General features: G+C 38.5%; 1 protein-coding gene across 1 annotated transcript; it reads right to left on the bottom strand.

Moving 5' to 3' along the window:
• Positions 1 to 58: 58 nt before the first annotated feature.
• tmem106c (transmembrane protein 106C) lies at positions 59 to 14,073 on the bottom strand. Its single transcript, XM_061973981.1, has 8 exons — positions 13,930 to 14,073; positions 13,442 to 13,724; positions 6,616 to 6,679; positions 6,388 to 6,547; positions 6,172 to 6,312; positions 6,041 to 6,090; positions 3,227 to 3,280; positions 59 to 824 (listed from the first exon to the last, which is right to left on the bottom strand). Exons 2-8 carry the CDS (start codon positions 13,659 to 13,661, stop codon positions 647 to 649), a joined length of 867 nt encoding a protein of 288 aa, XP_061829965.1. The 5' UTR covers positions 13,662 to 13,724; positions 13,930 to 14,073; the 3' UTR covers positions 59 to 646.
• Positions 14,074 to 16,546: the final 2,473 nt, after the last annotated feature.

Raw genomic sequence — 16,546 nt, 5'->3', positions numbered from 1 at the left:
TAACAAGAAAGTTTATTTACAGTTCCTTTAATGCTTTTTTGGAAGAAATAACACAAAATGATTTTTTTTTTTAATGTGTTAAAATCCATCAGTCAAAAAAAAGTTTTTGTACAAAAAAAAACCTCCCTTAAAACCCCCACAAACACCTAGAAATCTAAACGGATACTTTGAGGTTGTGTGTTTCTTGATAAACCTCACACAGCAAGACATGCAAGACTTTGTTAATAGCTTGAAGACACAATCCAAATACAGTGATGCACTTATGAGGCAGGAGTGTAGCTTCACTTGATCAGATCATAAAATGCTTGTTAGATGTTTAAAGCAGTTTCAAAAAACAAGCATTGTCTGCTAGAATTGCTTTTCATTCACTTAAATAACAGTAGTTTATGACAAGGCACTTTAGTCTCTTTTTCAAGAAAATACTCAAGTTGCAGTCCTGGATGCTCAATATAATATTGGCATCTGGGCAGTGTTAATTTAAATCCCTCAAAATCGATTCCCTTTTAGAGCTTATCTTTAACCCTTTTTATGTTTCCACAACTTTGTCAAAGGTTGAGAACTGAATCTTTAAAAAACAGAAAACAGTAGCGATCATAAGATTCAAAAGCTGACCTTTCTTTGGAAGCTGCCGTGTTCAAAGAAAAGATCATTGATGCTTCATCCCCTCTTGATTGTGCAGCTGAAGGTGGCTGCGGGCCGAGAAGGAATCCCAGTACTGCTGCATGGCGCGGTGGTGCGTGCTGTTGGAGCCGCAGTCGATGTAGCGATATGCTTCCAGGTTATTCTGGGACGTTCGCACCATGTGTGAGGTTTTTACTGAGGTTCTGCATAACAGACAATGCACAGTGTTGACACAGGGAAACTGGCTTCCCCAATACTAATAAATAAAGTTTTGGCGTGGGCACCAGACAGTATATTTCTCCGACAAAATAATCTGAAAAAGACAGGTCGGTTTTTATAGTTTATAGATGCAAACTGACTCCCCCACAAGCGAGCCTGAGATTTTCTGTCACACACCAGTGATGTAGAGAGATGCCGCTGTGACACAGACCCACATTGCAAAAGTAGATAAATAAATACCTCTTAGTCACTGAAATGTGAAATTCAACCCACATTTTCACCAAAAATACGTATACATCAGGATTACACTGCAAAAAGTTAGTGTTCAAATCAAGAAAAAATAAAATAAAATTAGGTGTATTTTATTTGAACTAAGCAAAATTATCTGCCAAAAGAACAAGAAAATTCAGCTTGTCAAGACTTTCCAAAACAAGTAAAATTAGCTAACCTCAATGAACCCAAAAATACCTTAAAATAAGTATATTCTCACTAATAACAAGTGCACTTTTCTTGGTAGAAAAAAAAGAGACCTTTTTGCTCAATATGTTGGAAAATATTCTTAAATGAAGTAAATGCTAGTGCCATTATCTTGACATAATGATATACGCTCGGCATCATGATTTTTTTTTTCATGCTTGAAGTAAGAAATGATTACTTTAAAAAAGTAGTTTTATACTTGTGAGTGTTGATGACACAGCTTTGCAACACTTGATATTCTAGTTTCAAGCATGTTTTACTCAATATAGGTCATCAAATCTCAGCTGTAATATCTTACTGAGATCATTTAGGACCAAAACCCTTAAAACAAGTAAAAGACTAACATAAAATCTGCTTAGTGAGAAGAATTATCTTAGACAGAAAATAAGCAAATATCACCCTTACTTGAGATATTTAATCTTACATAGATTTCAGTTTTTGCAGTGTAATTGGCAAGAATGTTAAGAATTAACTCCACAACCATATTTTGCCTTTTTATTTGGCTCTTTTGAGTAATAGCAGTGATTATGAGGACAAATGTGCTGACGACCTTACTAGAACTGGAAAAAGGAGCTTGATGTAACTCAGAAAAGGGGAACACGTGTCAAAGGCCTTGTTTCACACTGCAGGTCAATTCCAAATGTGTTGGCCATATGTGCCTGTATCGGATTTTTTTCATGTCGATGTGAACATCCATCCATCTATTTTCTACCGCTTATTCCCTTCGGGGTTACGGGGGGCGCTGGAGTTTATCTCAGCTACAATCGGGCGGAAGGCGTAGTACACCCTGGACAAGTCGCCACCTCATCGCAGAGCCAACACAGATAGACAGACAACATTCACACTCACATTCACACACTAGGGACCATTTAGTGTTGCCAATCAACCAGAAATGTTCAAATCCGACCCAGGCCTCTTTTGTATGTGGACATAAATCAGATATGCCCGAATGCAGCTGATATAGGCTCCAGCACCCCTCGCCACCCCGAAAGGATCAAGCTGTAGAAAATGGATGGAATGATGTATCAAATGCAACTGCATTTTGAACATTCATCATCAAATACTAAAAACTTCATAATTGTTTGCCAAAATAGAAGGTTGCAAAATAAATACTTGACTAATGATCAGAAAACAGGCGAAAATGTGTTTTTCACATGAATGTTCCACTATTCCTGTCTCCGGCAACTGCTCACCCACACGCTTTTCGGAGCAGACACCGAAGCAAATGTCCCACAAACTGCGACACCAAAAATGCTTGCCCTCTTCCTTCTTACTTTGTTTTCTACATGCGATAATTTGGTTCAGAAAATAAATGTGGACTTTGATTGGATGAAATCCTTGAAATTGTCACATGCACCAGGACTGAGAACAACATGACGTCATGTCTGCAGATTACATTAAAGAAAATGGGGTTTGACAAAAAATAATCCAAAATGGACATCCTACTCTGCAGTGTGAATATAGCCTCAGTCTCCGTTGCTCAGTCAGCAATAAAATGGTTTTATATAATTTAAGGGTTAGTACACAAATGTATTGTTTACATGTTTTATAACACTTAAAAGCAGGGAAAAATTACAATCAAACGGTAAAAAACGTATGCATACTGTAAATAATGCTGTATAATGTTATTTTACTTTTTACATTCGTACGACAGTTAAGAATATGACTTATAACGACACTGAAACAGATTATTTCCGATGGGGAAAATGTATCCTAAACCCAAACAAAAACTACTTATGTATTTGACATTTTAAGGTTGTACTGCAGAGTTGTGGAACTGAAAGTGGGTTACGGGCTAATGAATGAATGGATATCAACATTTTGGCGTCAGCCATTGAACTCTACATGTGGTCGTAGTAACATCTGGATAAATTGATATTTTAAAAGATGAATTTAAAGCGATACTTACTGCATAAAAACGAGAATGTTGTGGACCTTAATGCTGGGCATGGTGCAGAAGGCACTGAAAAACACACAAAGAACACATTGATATAGACTTTTGTTGGGACACTTCCCCCTTTTGTGTAATACTGTTCAAATTCTAGTGTTTGTTCTTACAAATCAAAATTACCGTAATAAATTTAGGTTTTCAATAATCTTACAAAAACATTTTTATGGGTTTTCCTCAAATGAAGAAAGGAGCCGATTACATTATATGCTATGTGTTGCAATTACCGTATTTTTCGGACAAGAGAGTGCACCGGTATATAAGCTGCGGCCACAAAATTTTCGAAGACAAAAATATTTTCCATATATTAACCGGACTATAAGCCGCAGATATATACGTTGTGAAGTGAGTTATTTACGCGGAAAGATTCTGTAAATGTTTATTTACATACTTTAATTGTTTCCAAACGGTGCCTGTAACACAGCAGTAAAACGGCTAATCAAACAAAACAGAAGTCATCGTCATGGACCCACTAGCTGCGCAAGCTAGCTCTCCAATCAGCTAAACAGACCCAATAACTCTACGGTGACGTTTTGGTGAATATACTGAGGAATTTGAGAAACTGAAACAATACAAAAAGAATGCCATTGTAAGTTGATAATACTAATAGTCATAAACGTGTTTGCATATTAGCTAATGTTAATGACGCTAGCTTGATTACATTACAATAGCATGTATGAAAACACTCCTACAGACATCACACATGAGACGGTGAAGCAAGTACGAATTGTTTTAGTTATATTGTAAAACTTATAAACGTTGCTTAGACTGATGAATTAAGAAACCATACGAGTAGAAACGCTATGGACGATTAGAAGACAATACCTTCGGTTCAAGGCACTAAAACGGAAAGAAATAGAATAGAGAATAGAATATATCTTTATTGTCATTGTACATTTGTACAACGAAATTGTAAGCAAAAACTAATTTAGTGCAAATTCATAATAACACATAAAAACATAAGATAGATAAAAATACATAAAAATACTGTTGCGTTTGGACCAGTTGTTCCTCCCAGGGAATTCAAGTCACAAGTCGCTCCCATGCTCTTTACGACACTTAAAGCTGAGTAGAAAAACCACCAGAGACAGAGTAGGTATTTTGTAATATATTTGCAAAGCTTTGTAAATATATTGAGACCAATCCAGCATAGAACATTCAATCGCTCCGCTAAGATGGTCTGCCCCCCCTTGAAAAACCCTCTCCCCTCTTAAGTCTCTCTTCCTCCCACCCTCGCAGTCTTGTCCCTCCAGCCAAAACACATGCCCATTGTCCTCCGCACCTGGACATAAGGCTAGATAAGAGAAAGGAGTATCTCTCTTTCTTACATTCCTCACTCAAGGTTTAAGCACACAGTATGTTGCAGACAACCAAAAGACCACAATTGGAAGAAAAACACTAGCTGTTTTGTAATATGATTATGAAATAAAAGAAGTAACACTTAAATACGGATATATGTAAATATCTGCCTCCGACAATTCCCCCTTCAGATCTTCTAAAAAGATCTTTATCACTAGTACAACACTTCTAAAATACGCCCCTCTTTGAGCAAGCTCGTAAAAAAATAAAAGCATAGTTACATGGGAGATAAACGGATGGAATCTATGTCAATGTCGTCACTGTCAGGGAAGGAAACTAGCATTTCTCGAAAGTCACCACTTTGCTTGACCCCCTTCAGTGACATAGCAAACCCAGAAACAGGGTGGGGTTGACCTTCTACAGCTCTAACAATGATGCGGGTGCATAAAGACCTAGCACAAGGGGCGATAAAGCAACTGCATGAGGCTATGATGGCCAAGAAAACTCCAACGGAGATCAGGGCAGACTTAATTAGGTCAGACCACCTTCCAAAGGTGCTTTGGAGCCAATCTTTGAAGGGGTCAGAGACACCGGAAACTTCAGTAAGTTCCTTAGACAGGGCATGGAGGCCCTCCAGGGCCCTCTGGACCGAGCCATCGGGGGCGGTGTTAGGAATGAAGGTACAGCATTGGTCACCAAACATTGCACACACACACCTTCTTCCTTGGCTAGGATACGGTCAAGGGCTATGCGGTTCTGGACGGCCATGAGGGAAGTTGGGGCAAGTTGTTCAGCAAGCCCCTCAACAGCATCACGAGTCAGGTTGGTCAGTCTCAACAGATTATAAAAAACATAGTTAATGCGTTCTACATTTTTAGTAGCAGTCACAGGGAAAATAGCACCAATTATAGGAAGGTTCTCGAAACCTGCACAGGATTCACACCACAATTTATGTTGTGGTGGGACCCCCCTTCAGACCCGACAAAGCACACAGCTCACATGCACAGTCATTGTCTTGTGTTCAGCGACACTATTGCTGTCGGGTAAAAAGTGTTCTTAAATCTGTTTGTCCGGCATTTTATTGTCCTGTATCTCCTGCCCGAGGGCAGCAGTTCAAAAAGTTTATGTCCAGGGTGAGATGGGTCCCTTATGATGTTTTGGGCCTTTTTAAGGCACCTGGCACTGTACAGTGTTACTTAAATACTGTAAACTAAAGGTGTAAAAATCAATCGGTACAAACCGATAACTGATTTTAACTTTAGAGATATGAACACGTCGTTTGGTGAGCCTCTGGATCGATGGAAAATCCATTCATTAGTTGCACCGTTTTATAAGCCGCAGGGTTCAAAGCGTAGGAAAAAAGTAGCGACTTACAGTCCGGAAAATACGGTAACTAGATTTATCAAAGTACCTTTCTAACTTTTTAAGCAAAACAGTGGGATCTGTCTGCACTTTTGTTCTCCACTGGACACTTACTAGACGTATGGCGCACTGCTCCCGATCTCCACGTTGACCGTGTAGTTCACCTGTGCAACATTGAGGAGCAGCAAATCAAGCGAGCACGCAGGCACTACAATAAGATGTCTCCGGTGACGAGCGGGACGTACCTGACGCTGACTGAGTGGCAAGATGGTGGTGGCATTGTTGAGCTGCTGCGTCCCGATCACCTTTTTCATGTAGAGCACCTGGCAGCTGACGCTCTGCACCCGCACCGAGAAGAAGTTGGGGTTGCTGAAATTGAGTGTGCTCTGGGGGACAGTCAAAAAAATAAATCACAACAGTTGGGGGAGCACGGGAGCAAAAAAGGGGGCTGAAGCACATACTGTCATGTTCATTTGGACCATGTGGTTAGCGTGGTCAAAGTGAACCGTCACTGCCCGTATGCCGTCATCCAGCACAACGACCGAGCGGGGGAAGAGGAAGAATGCCACCAGCACAGAGGCCAGGAAACACAGAACGACCGACAGAACCACGTAGAGTTTCCTGGGTGAAAGGAAGTACACATACATTGAACAAACACGCCAATTGATTTGTGCAGACTTTTGACTTACGTTCTTTGAGGCTGCAGCCTTTGATCGCTGTATGGAATCAATGCAACAAGCTCATTGACTTGACCTAGTTGGGAAAACGATAAGTCACATAGACTGATTGCAACATACACTTGTCAACAGCCATGCTACAAAACATTCTCTTTTTTTTTTAAATTCCTGTGCAACCTCCAAATAAACAATCTTATTGTGTTTATTATAAACAATAATTTGATTATTTTACAGCATGTATGAATGCCTATATACACACAATCATTAAACAAGCTGTACGTACAGTTAATATGGGTTCTATGATGGTGACTAAGGTTTCTCACAGCTTGCTAATATACGAGTGGCGGTGGAGGTGTGGTCAATATAAAACTGGACTTACAACACAAGCAATGCCAAACTATTAATCGATTTAAACTATTATACAAACATGGGGTCTGGTTCAAATATAGAGATGAGGGTCTTTAATTTGACCTGCTGTTGTACTCTGTCTCAAAGTGTTAACATGTGCTCAATGTTTCCTTACAATTATTGCAATGTTGTCTATTACCATTGTTGGCATTTTGTCTATTACCATTGTTGGTATATTCATTGTTCCTACATTGTTGATACAAATTATTGTTACAGTGTAATAATTATTGTTACCTGTGGTAATGCCACTATGATACAACATCTGTATTATAATCCTTGAACAAAGTTACAGTGAAACTCATGTGAATAATCACTGAATGGAGAACTGGGGGTGGGATTAAATAAATTATCTTCTTCCCACTCCCTTTCAGGCAAAACTGGACTAACATGCATTACATACTATAACATTACCTTTTGCACTATATTAATTTATATTATTATGTGTTGTCAACTTTGTACTTTTTTATGTCATTGCCTGAAATAAATAAATAAATGAAAATGAAATGAAATATGATGTCATCGTATAATTGGAAATCATGAAGTGAAGGCTTGAATGTAGAAGGCTTAAAAAATGTTGCGCACGCATTTAAGAACAAATCCATGTTTTTACTAATAATTAGTATTAAACATATTGTTTGTCTTATATCGTTTTGCCCTAATTTTCAATTGTTGCTGCTTATTGTACAATCTAACACAAATCTGGTATGCCAGTGGCAGCTGCTGGTCTTTTAAGTAAGGCAAGCTCACTCTCAGAACACAAATACAGTTTCCATTAACAAATAAAATACTTAAAGATGTAGGATTTGACAAAGAAAACATTGATTGATTGATTAATTGATTGAGACTTTTATTAGTAGATTGCACAGTACAGTACATATTATGCACAATTGACCACTAAATGGTAACACCCGAATAAGTTTTTCAACTTGTTTAAGTCAGGGTCCACTTAAATCAATTCATGGTACATCACTTTCAGGATTGTAAAATTACTCATACATTGACTGAGAACAACGGAATGAAACTGGAAAATGCTCAGGCAGTGGTTTATATTTCAAGATCGCTTATTCGCTCGTTTTGCTGCCAATCGAATCACTGTGTGGGGGCGGGACAAAGCTGATAATTCATCCAATGACTCTTGTTTGGCTGCAGTAGAACAACACATTCTAGGGCCCGAGAAAATGAGGAGAAAATCGCGTCAAGTAGCGGATTCTAAACAAAAGTTCACTCCCAAAATCGTAGCGAATATTTAATTAATGAAATGTAAACACAAAAGTACATATTTGACCACTTTCAAAAAAATAATTGAAATCTTATCGCAATCACCACTGCCATAACCCATTTCCCCAGCAGATCTCCAAGGTGAACAGCTTCTGGCGATATTTGCACATTGCATTTTTTGTAGATCGCTGTCCACGAGTATATCTCGAATACAATAAAGTACGTCCACAACGTAGACATGCTGCCTCCGCTCCAGACAATCTTACTTACCGTATTTTTCGGAGTATAAGTCGCACCGGAGTATAAGTCGCACCTGCCGAAAATGCATAATAAAAAAAGAAAAAAACATATATAAGTCGCACTGGAGCCCGGCCAAACTATGAAAAAAACTGCGACTTAGTCCGAAAAATACGGTACATCATCATAACTCCACGTTTCAGTGATCAAAGTCCCGAGTTTTTGGTGCATCACTAGCCAATAGTGCGGAAATAATAGGCTATCATATATATATACAGTGGGGCAAAAAAGTATTTAGTCAGCCACAATTGTGCAAGTTCTCCCACTTAAAATGATGACAGAGGTCTGTAATTTTCATCATAGGTACACTTCAACTGTGAGAGACAGAATGTGAAAAAAAAATCCAGGAATTCACATTGTAGGATTTTTAAAGAATTTATTTGTAAATTATGGTGGAAAATAAGTATTTGGTCAATAACAAAAATTCTACTCAATACTTTGTAATATAACCTTTGTTGGCAATAACAGAGGTCAAACGATTACTATAGGTCTTTACCAGGTTTGCACACACAGTAGCTGGTATTTTGGCCCATTCCTCCATGCAGATCTTCTCGAGAGCAGTGATGTTTTGGGGCTCTCACCGGGCAACACGGACTTTCAACTCCCTCCACAGATTTTCTATGGGGTTGAAGTCTGGAGACTGGCTAGGCCACTCCAGGACTTTCAAATGCTTCTTACGGAGCCACTCCTTCGTTGCCCGGGCGGTGTGTTTGGGATCATTGTCATGCTGGAAGACCCAGCCACGTTTCATCTTCAAAGCTCTCTCTGATGGAAGGAGGTTTTGGCTCAAAATCTCACGATACATGGCCCCGTTCATTCTTTCATTAACACGGATCAGTCGGCCTGTCCCCTTGGCAGAAAAACAGCCCCAAAGCATGATGTTTCCACCCCCATGCTTCACAGTAGGTATGGTGTTCTTGGGATGCAACTCAGTATTCTTCTTCCTCCAAACACGATGAGTTGAGTTTATACCAAAAAGTTCTATTTTGGTTTCATCTGACCACATGACATTCTCCCAATCCTCTGCTGTATCATCCATGTGCTCTCTGGCAAACTTCAGACGGGCCTGGACATGCACTGGCTTAAGCAGGTGGACACGTCTGGCACTGCAGGATTTGATTCCCTGTCGGCGTAGTGTGTTACTGATGGTAACCTTTGTTACTTTGGTCCCAGCTCTCTGTAGGTCATTGACCAGGTCCCCCCGTGTGGTTCTGGGATTTTTGCTCACCGTTCTCATGATCATTTTGACCCCACGGGATGAGATCTTGCGTGGAGCCCCAGATCGAGGGAGATTATCAGTGGTCTTGTATGTCTTCCACTTTCTGATAATTGCTCCCACAGTTGATTTTTTCACACCAAGCTGCTTGCCTATTGTAGATTCACTCTTCACAGTCTGGTGCAGGTCTACAATTCTTTTCCTGGTGTCCTTTGACAGCTCTTTGGTCTTGGCCATAGTGGAGTTTGGAGTCTGACTGTTTGAGGCTGTGGACAGGTGTCTTTTATACAGATAACCAGTTCAAACAGGTGCCATTAATACAGGTAACGAGTGGAGGACAGAAGAGCTTCTTAAAGAAGAAGTTACAGGTCTGTGAGAGCCAGAGATCTTCCTTGTTTGAAGTGACCAAATACTTATTTTCCACCATAATTTACAAATAAATTCTTTAAAATTCCTACAATGTGAATTCCTGAATTTTTTTCCACATTCTGTCTCTCACAGTTGAAGTGTACCTATGATGAAAATACAGACCTCTGTCATCATTTTAAGTGGGAGAACTTGCACAATCGTGGCTGACTAAATACTTTTTTGCCCCACTGTATATATATATATATATATATAAAAGTCATTAATTTTACTTTTTGAAACCGATACCGATAATTTCCGATATTACTTTTTTTTTTTTTTTATTAAAGCATTTATCGGCCGATAGTATCGGCTGGCCGATATTATCGGACATCTCTACATATTAACCTTTGTTTTATAAGAGTAATAAAGCAAAGTTTAGTGTGACCGTTTTGAAAAAGACAACCCCTACTTTGACAACTGTGTGAAACGCTGTGCTGTTATTAGTTTGCAAATTAACGTTTGACCCTAGCGGCCATGTTGTTTCACGATGGACCTCAATCATTAAATATCGAACATACTACAAGCCCTGTTTCCATATGAGTTGGGAAATTGTGTTAGATGTAAATACAAACGGAATACAATGATTTGCAAATCATTTTCAACCCATATTCAGTTGAATATGCTACAAAGACAACATATTTGATGTTCAAACTGATAAAACATTTTTTTTTATTGCAAATAATCATTAACTTTAGAATTTGATGCCAGCAACACGTGACAAAGAAGTTGGGAAAGGTGTCAATAAATACTGACAAAGTTGAGGAATGCTCATCAAACACTTATTTGGAACATCCCACAGGTGTGCAGGCTAATTGGGAACAGGTGGGTGCCATGATTGGGTATAAAAGTAGATTCCATGAAATGCTCAGTCATTCACAAACAAGGATGGGGCGAGGGTCACCACTTTGTCAACAAATGCGTGAGAAAATTGTTGAACAGTTTAAGAAAAACCTTTCTCAACCAGCTATTGCAAGGAATTTAGGGATTTCACCATCTCCGGTCCGTAATATCATCAAAGGGTTCAGAGAATCTGGAGAAATCACTGCACGTAAGCAGCTAAGCCTGTGACCTTCGATCCCTCCGGCTGTACTGCATCAACAAGCGACATCGGTGTGTAAAGGATATCACCACATGGGCTCAGGAACACTTCAGAAACCCACTGTTAGTAACTACAGTTGGTCGCTACATCTGTAAGTACAAGTTAAAACTCTCCTATGCAAGGCGAAAACCGTTTATCAACAACACCCAGAAACGCTGTCGGCTTCGCTGAGCCTGAGCTCATCTAAGATGGACTGATACAAAGTGGAAAAGTGTTCTGTGGTCTGACGAGTCCACATTTCAAATTGTTTTTGGAAACTGTGGACGTCGTGTCCTCCGGACCAAAGAGGAAAAGAACCATCCGGATTGTTATAGGCGCAAAGTTGAAAAGCCAGCATCTGTGATGGTATGGGGGTGTATTAGTGCCCAAGACATGGGTAACTTACACATCTTTTGAAGGCGCCATTAATGCTGAAAGGTACATACAGGCTTTGGAGCAACATATGTTGCCATCCAAGCAATGTTACAATGGACGCCCCTGCTTATTTCAGCAAGACAATGCCAAGCTACGTGTTACATCAACGTGGCTTCATAGTAAAAGAGTGCGGGTACTAGACTGGCCTGCCTGTAGTCCAGACCTGTCTCCCATTGAAAATGTGTGGTGCATTATGAAGCCTAAAATACCACAACTGAGACCCCCGGACTGTTGAACAACCTAAGCTGTACATCAAGCAAGAATGGGAAAGAATTCCACCTGAGAAGCTTCAAAAATGTGTCTCCTCAGTTCCCAAACGTTTACTGAGTGTTGTTAAAAGGAAAGGCCATGTAACACAGTGGTGAACATGCCCTTTCCCAACTACTTTGACACGTGTTGCAGCCATGAAATTCTAAGTTAATTATTATTTGTAAAAAAAATATATATAGTTTGAGTTTGAACATCAAGTATCTTGTCTTTGTAGTGCATTCTATTGAATATGGGTTGAAAAGGATTTGCAAATCATTGTATTACATCTAACACAATTTCCCAACTCATATGGAAACGGGGTTTGTATTATAGATTACTGTAACGCCGTTACTATAGGCGGTAACTAGTAATCTAACGCGTTATTTTTTATATTCAGTAACTCAGTTACCGTTACTACATGATGCGTTACTGCGTTATTTTGCGTTATTTTTTATGTAGTATCGGCTAGAAACTGAAAAGATCTGAGTGTTGCAGCGCTGCTGAAGAGGCGACAAAAAAGAGCGCTGTCTGTGTGTACGTGTGTGTGTGTGTGTGTGTGTGGGAGGGGGCGTGTCTGTGTCTACTATCAAGACGTCATGGCGAACCCCGAAGCCGAGTTTCTTAAAATGGAGATATTTTCAGTACGTTTCTTTTATCGACCACAAAGAAAAGAACATTTTAGTTGAATGTAAGTTTCAAATATGCTAAAACAGCTACAAAAACAACATGCTTCGACGAAGCTAGTAAAGAGACACACACTTCACCTCCACCTCCAACAGTGGCTGGATTTTAATGCGGCACTGCACACTGAAGGTACACACACTCTGTCAATTCTCTTATATACTCTTTCATTTTAGACTTTTAGAGTGTTTGATTATCACATCACTCTAAATGTTTAGACTATAAAGTTCACAAACCTAAAGAGGGATACTAGTGGGCCAGGCTAATATTTCCTTTTCTCTAAACTAAGTGGGGAAATGTGTAGAGTGTTCTGGGCTTCAGACATGATTTTATTTCAGAATTCCTTGAGATAAAAAAACGCCTGGTTAGGCTTTATGTATGTAGTGTGTGCCTTTCTTGTTTTACAGCTATGTTGTTATTATGCTGTTTGTTACTTATGTATGTTAAGTTGCAGCTATTTAAAATAGTTTTGTCAATTTGTTCTGGTCTGACACAAATTGGCCCTTTAAAACATATCTTTGTCTTTGTGTGTTGTATGTAGACCACATTGCTTAGCAGAGTTCAGTGATGCAAATGCATGTCAAGTTGAACAACAGATTGTATTATTCTCCAGTGCAATAACAGTACTAAAATGAAGGCTAAAAGGGCATTAAATGGGGCCTTAAAAAAATAAAAAATATATATATAAGTAACTAATTAGTTACTTTTCACAGTAACGCATTACTTTTTGGTTTAAGTAACTGAGTTACTTTTGAAATAAAGTAACTAGTAACTGTAACTAGTTACTGGTTTTCAGTAACTAACCCAACACTGTAGATTATATAGATTATAGATAAGAAGTACTTTACCTGAGGGTATGCGTCCACTGCCTTGGCACGTCGGGCACGTAATGCTGTCCCTGCCGGTGAACTCCACGTAGGGGAACTGGGCGATGTCTTCCCGCCTGACGAGCCCGTCCAAAGAGTCATCATCACCGGAGTCGTCGTCGTCGTCGCCTCGCCGCCCGGAGCTCGGCCTCTCCGACAAGAGCGTCAGGCTGCTCTCGTTGCGAGACAACATAGCCCCCATGGCGGCAGGCAAAAGTAGCCTTTCGCCGAGACCAGTTGCTTTGTCCGGTCGACTACTTTTCGTCTAGAGGTACGTTAAGGAACAAGACATTTTGTGTCAAACTAGTTAGCATGCTAGCTAGCATACATGCTAGCTGTCAACTGCCGGTGACCACCCCCTTTAACGAATGCAGTTATTAGTATGATGACGGTCGACCACCAGTGACAAAGAACCACATTTAAACCATCCAATAACTACGACGTTATTAATATGAACAAAAGTGTTTTACCTCCACCGTTTATTTCCATCACATCATCAGCGTGCCGGAGCTTCATGTTTGCCTTATGTTGCCTTCAAGTGACCTCAGTATATTCTGGAATCACCTGTTGACGAATCCAAAAGCTTCCCATTTGTGACGTCTTGTTTTTGTGCTCGTCATATTCAGTTAAGTTATTACGGCATTGGTTCGTACCGCAAAGGATCAGTTTATGTAGTTACGTTATGTTACATTAGAAAAAAAGTGCGAATTAATTATAAAGCGACGATTTCCGAGTTCCATTGAATCACCCCCCGAGCATATATGTGTATGTCTAAAGTGCGGCTCGGGGGGGGGGGGCATATTATAAACAATTTAGGGGTGTAGGAAAAAATCGATTCGGATTCGAATCGCGATTCTCAAAAATCGATTCTCATTTTTTTTAAATCGATTTGTTTTTAATTTTTTTATTATTTAAATTGTTTTTTTTATTTTTTTAATAAATCAATCCAACAAAACAATACACAGCAATACCATAACAATGCAATCCAATTCCAAAAGCAAACCCGAGCCAGCAACACTCAGAACTGCAATAAACAGAGCAATTGAGAGAAGACACAAACACGACACAGAACAAACCAAAAGTAGTGAAACAAAAATGAATATTATCAACAACAGTATCAATATTAGTTACAACTTCAACACAGCAGTGATTAAAAATCCCTCATTGACATTATCATTAGACATTTATATATATATATATATATATATATCCATCCATCCATTTTCTACCGCTTATTCCCTTTTGGGGTCGCGGGGGGCACTGGAGCCTATCTCAGCTACAATCGGGCGGAAGGCGGGGTACACCCTGGACAAGTCGCCACCTCATCGCAGGGCTATATATATATATATATATATATATATATATATATATATATATATATATATATATATATATAAAATAACAATAGTGTCACAGTGGCTTACACTTGCATCGCATCTCATAAGCTTGACAACACACTGTGTCCAATATTTTCACAAAGATAAAATAAGTCATATTTTTGGTTCATTTAATAGTTCAAACAAATGTACATTATTGCAATCAGTTGATAAAACATTGTCCTTTACAATTATAAAAGCTTTTTACAAAAATCTACTACCGGTACTCTGCTTGCATGTCAGCAGACTGGGGTAGATCCTGCTGAAATCCTATGTATTGAATGAATAGAGAATCCTTTTGAATCGGGAAAAAAAATCGTTTTTGAATCGAGAATCGTGTTGAATTGAAAGAAAAAAAAAATCGATTTTGAATCGAATCGTGACCCCAAGAATCGATATTGAATCGAATCGTGGGACACCCAAAGATTCACAGCCCTAAAACAATTCCAAAAAAATATAAAAAGTGGATAAAAAAGAGCAAACAGGTGTAATATTAGTTTAGTTTAGTCTTTATTTGAAGGGACAATGCACATAAACATTAAGCTCAAAGACATATATGTTCTGTACTAGATTGTAGCTAAATAGCTAATTTCCATCTGCAGTCCCTGGCTACCTAAATTAAAGGGATACAAAAATCATGCAATAAAATTATGACAATAACATCATCAGCATGTAATCAAATTAAGAAAAGTCCTAAAATGCCCTTTCATGGACACATACTTAAATACAATACAACCACACCTCATTTACATCATCACACAAAGACAATACATGTTGAAATTATGATACTATTAACACATTTAACATAGCACAGCATTTTTCTACATCAAAACTATCATTGTTCAACAAAATAGTAATTCATTAAAGTCTTGGTATATGAATTATTGACATATTCAAGGCTGCAATGATTTCACATAAATATATCACTTTGAATTTTTTTTTTTCGGGAAAATATTACATATTTTGTATGTTTGCTATATACAATATAAGGTTTTCTTTGACAAAAAAAGGCATAAAATATAGGAAAACAAAAAATTATAAAAACGTATAATTGGCAAACAGATCTGAAGTTGATCTCGAGATTTAAGCGTTGGAAGTAGGACTAATATACATTCATATGTGACCTTTTTTAAACACCTTATGAGTAGGGGCTTTTTGAACGCCAAAGACCTTCTGATTTTTTTTTAACTGTCCTTGCTCATAAAACAATAATAAACCTAAATCAATGTTGTTATCAATTATTTACAAATTTAACACTTCAATTACTTCACATCAAATATTCCACTATAGTCCTTTTTGGGGGAAAATTTTTGCCATAAAACATTTATTTTCTTTCACCAAAAAAGGGCATACAAGTGATAAAACATCATGTTTTTTTACCTTTATGTCTGCAGATAGACCGGACGTTGATATGTAGTTATTTAAGTGTTTAAAGTAAAACAAATATTAATATATGACTTATTTTTACCACTTTAATGACTAAGACCCCTTTGGGCCCCGGGGACCTATGCTACTCACTAAAATTGGAAGGAACCATAAGGGTTCCAAAATATGTATATCCTATTGGTTTTGAAAATGAAAAATATTCAAAATAGCCCCAGAATGCTGTCATTTTTCAGAGTGCGGCCCAAAGTGGAAAGAATTTGGACACCCTTGGGCTATATATCTCAAAGCCATGAAAGACAACTATTTAGCAGGTACTGCCTGCCCT

Source organism: Nerophis lumbriciformis, linkage group LG01 (genome assembly GCF_033978685.3).
Source record: "Nerophis lumbriciformis linkage group LG01, RoL_Nlum_v2.1, whole genome shotgun sequence".
NCBI lineage: Eukaryota > Metazoa > Chordata > Actinopteri > Syngnathiformes > Syngnathidae > Nerophis > Nerophis lumbriciformis.
The sequence above is the reverse complement of the archived record's forward strand: the minus strand, read 5'-3'. Positions and strand labels throughout refer to the sequence as shown.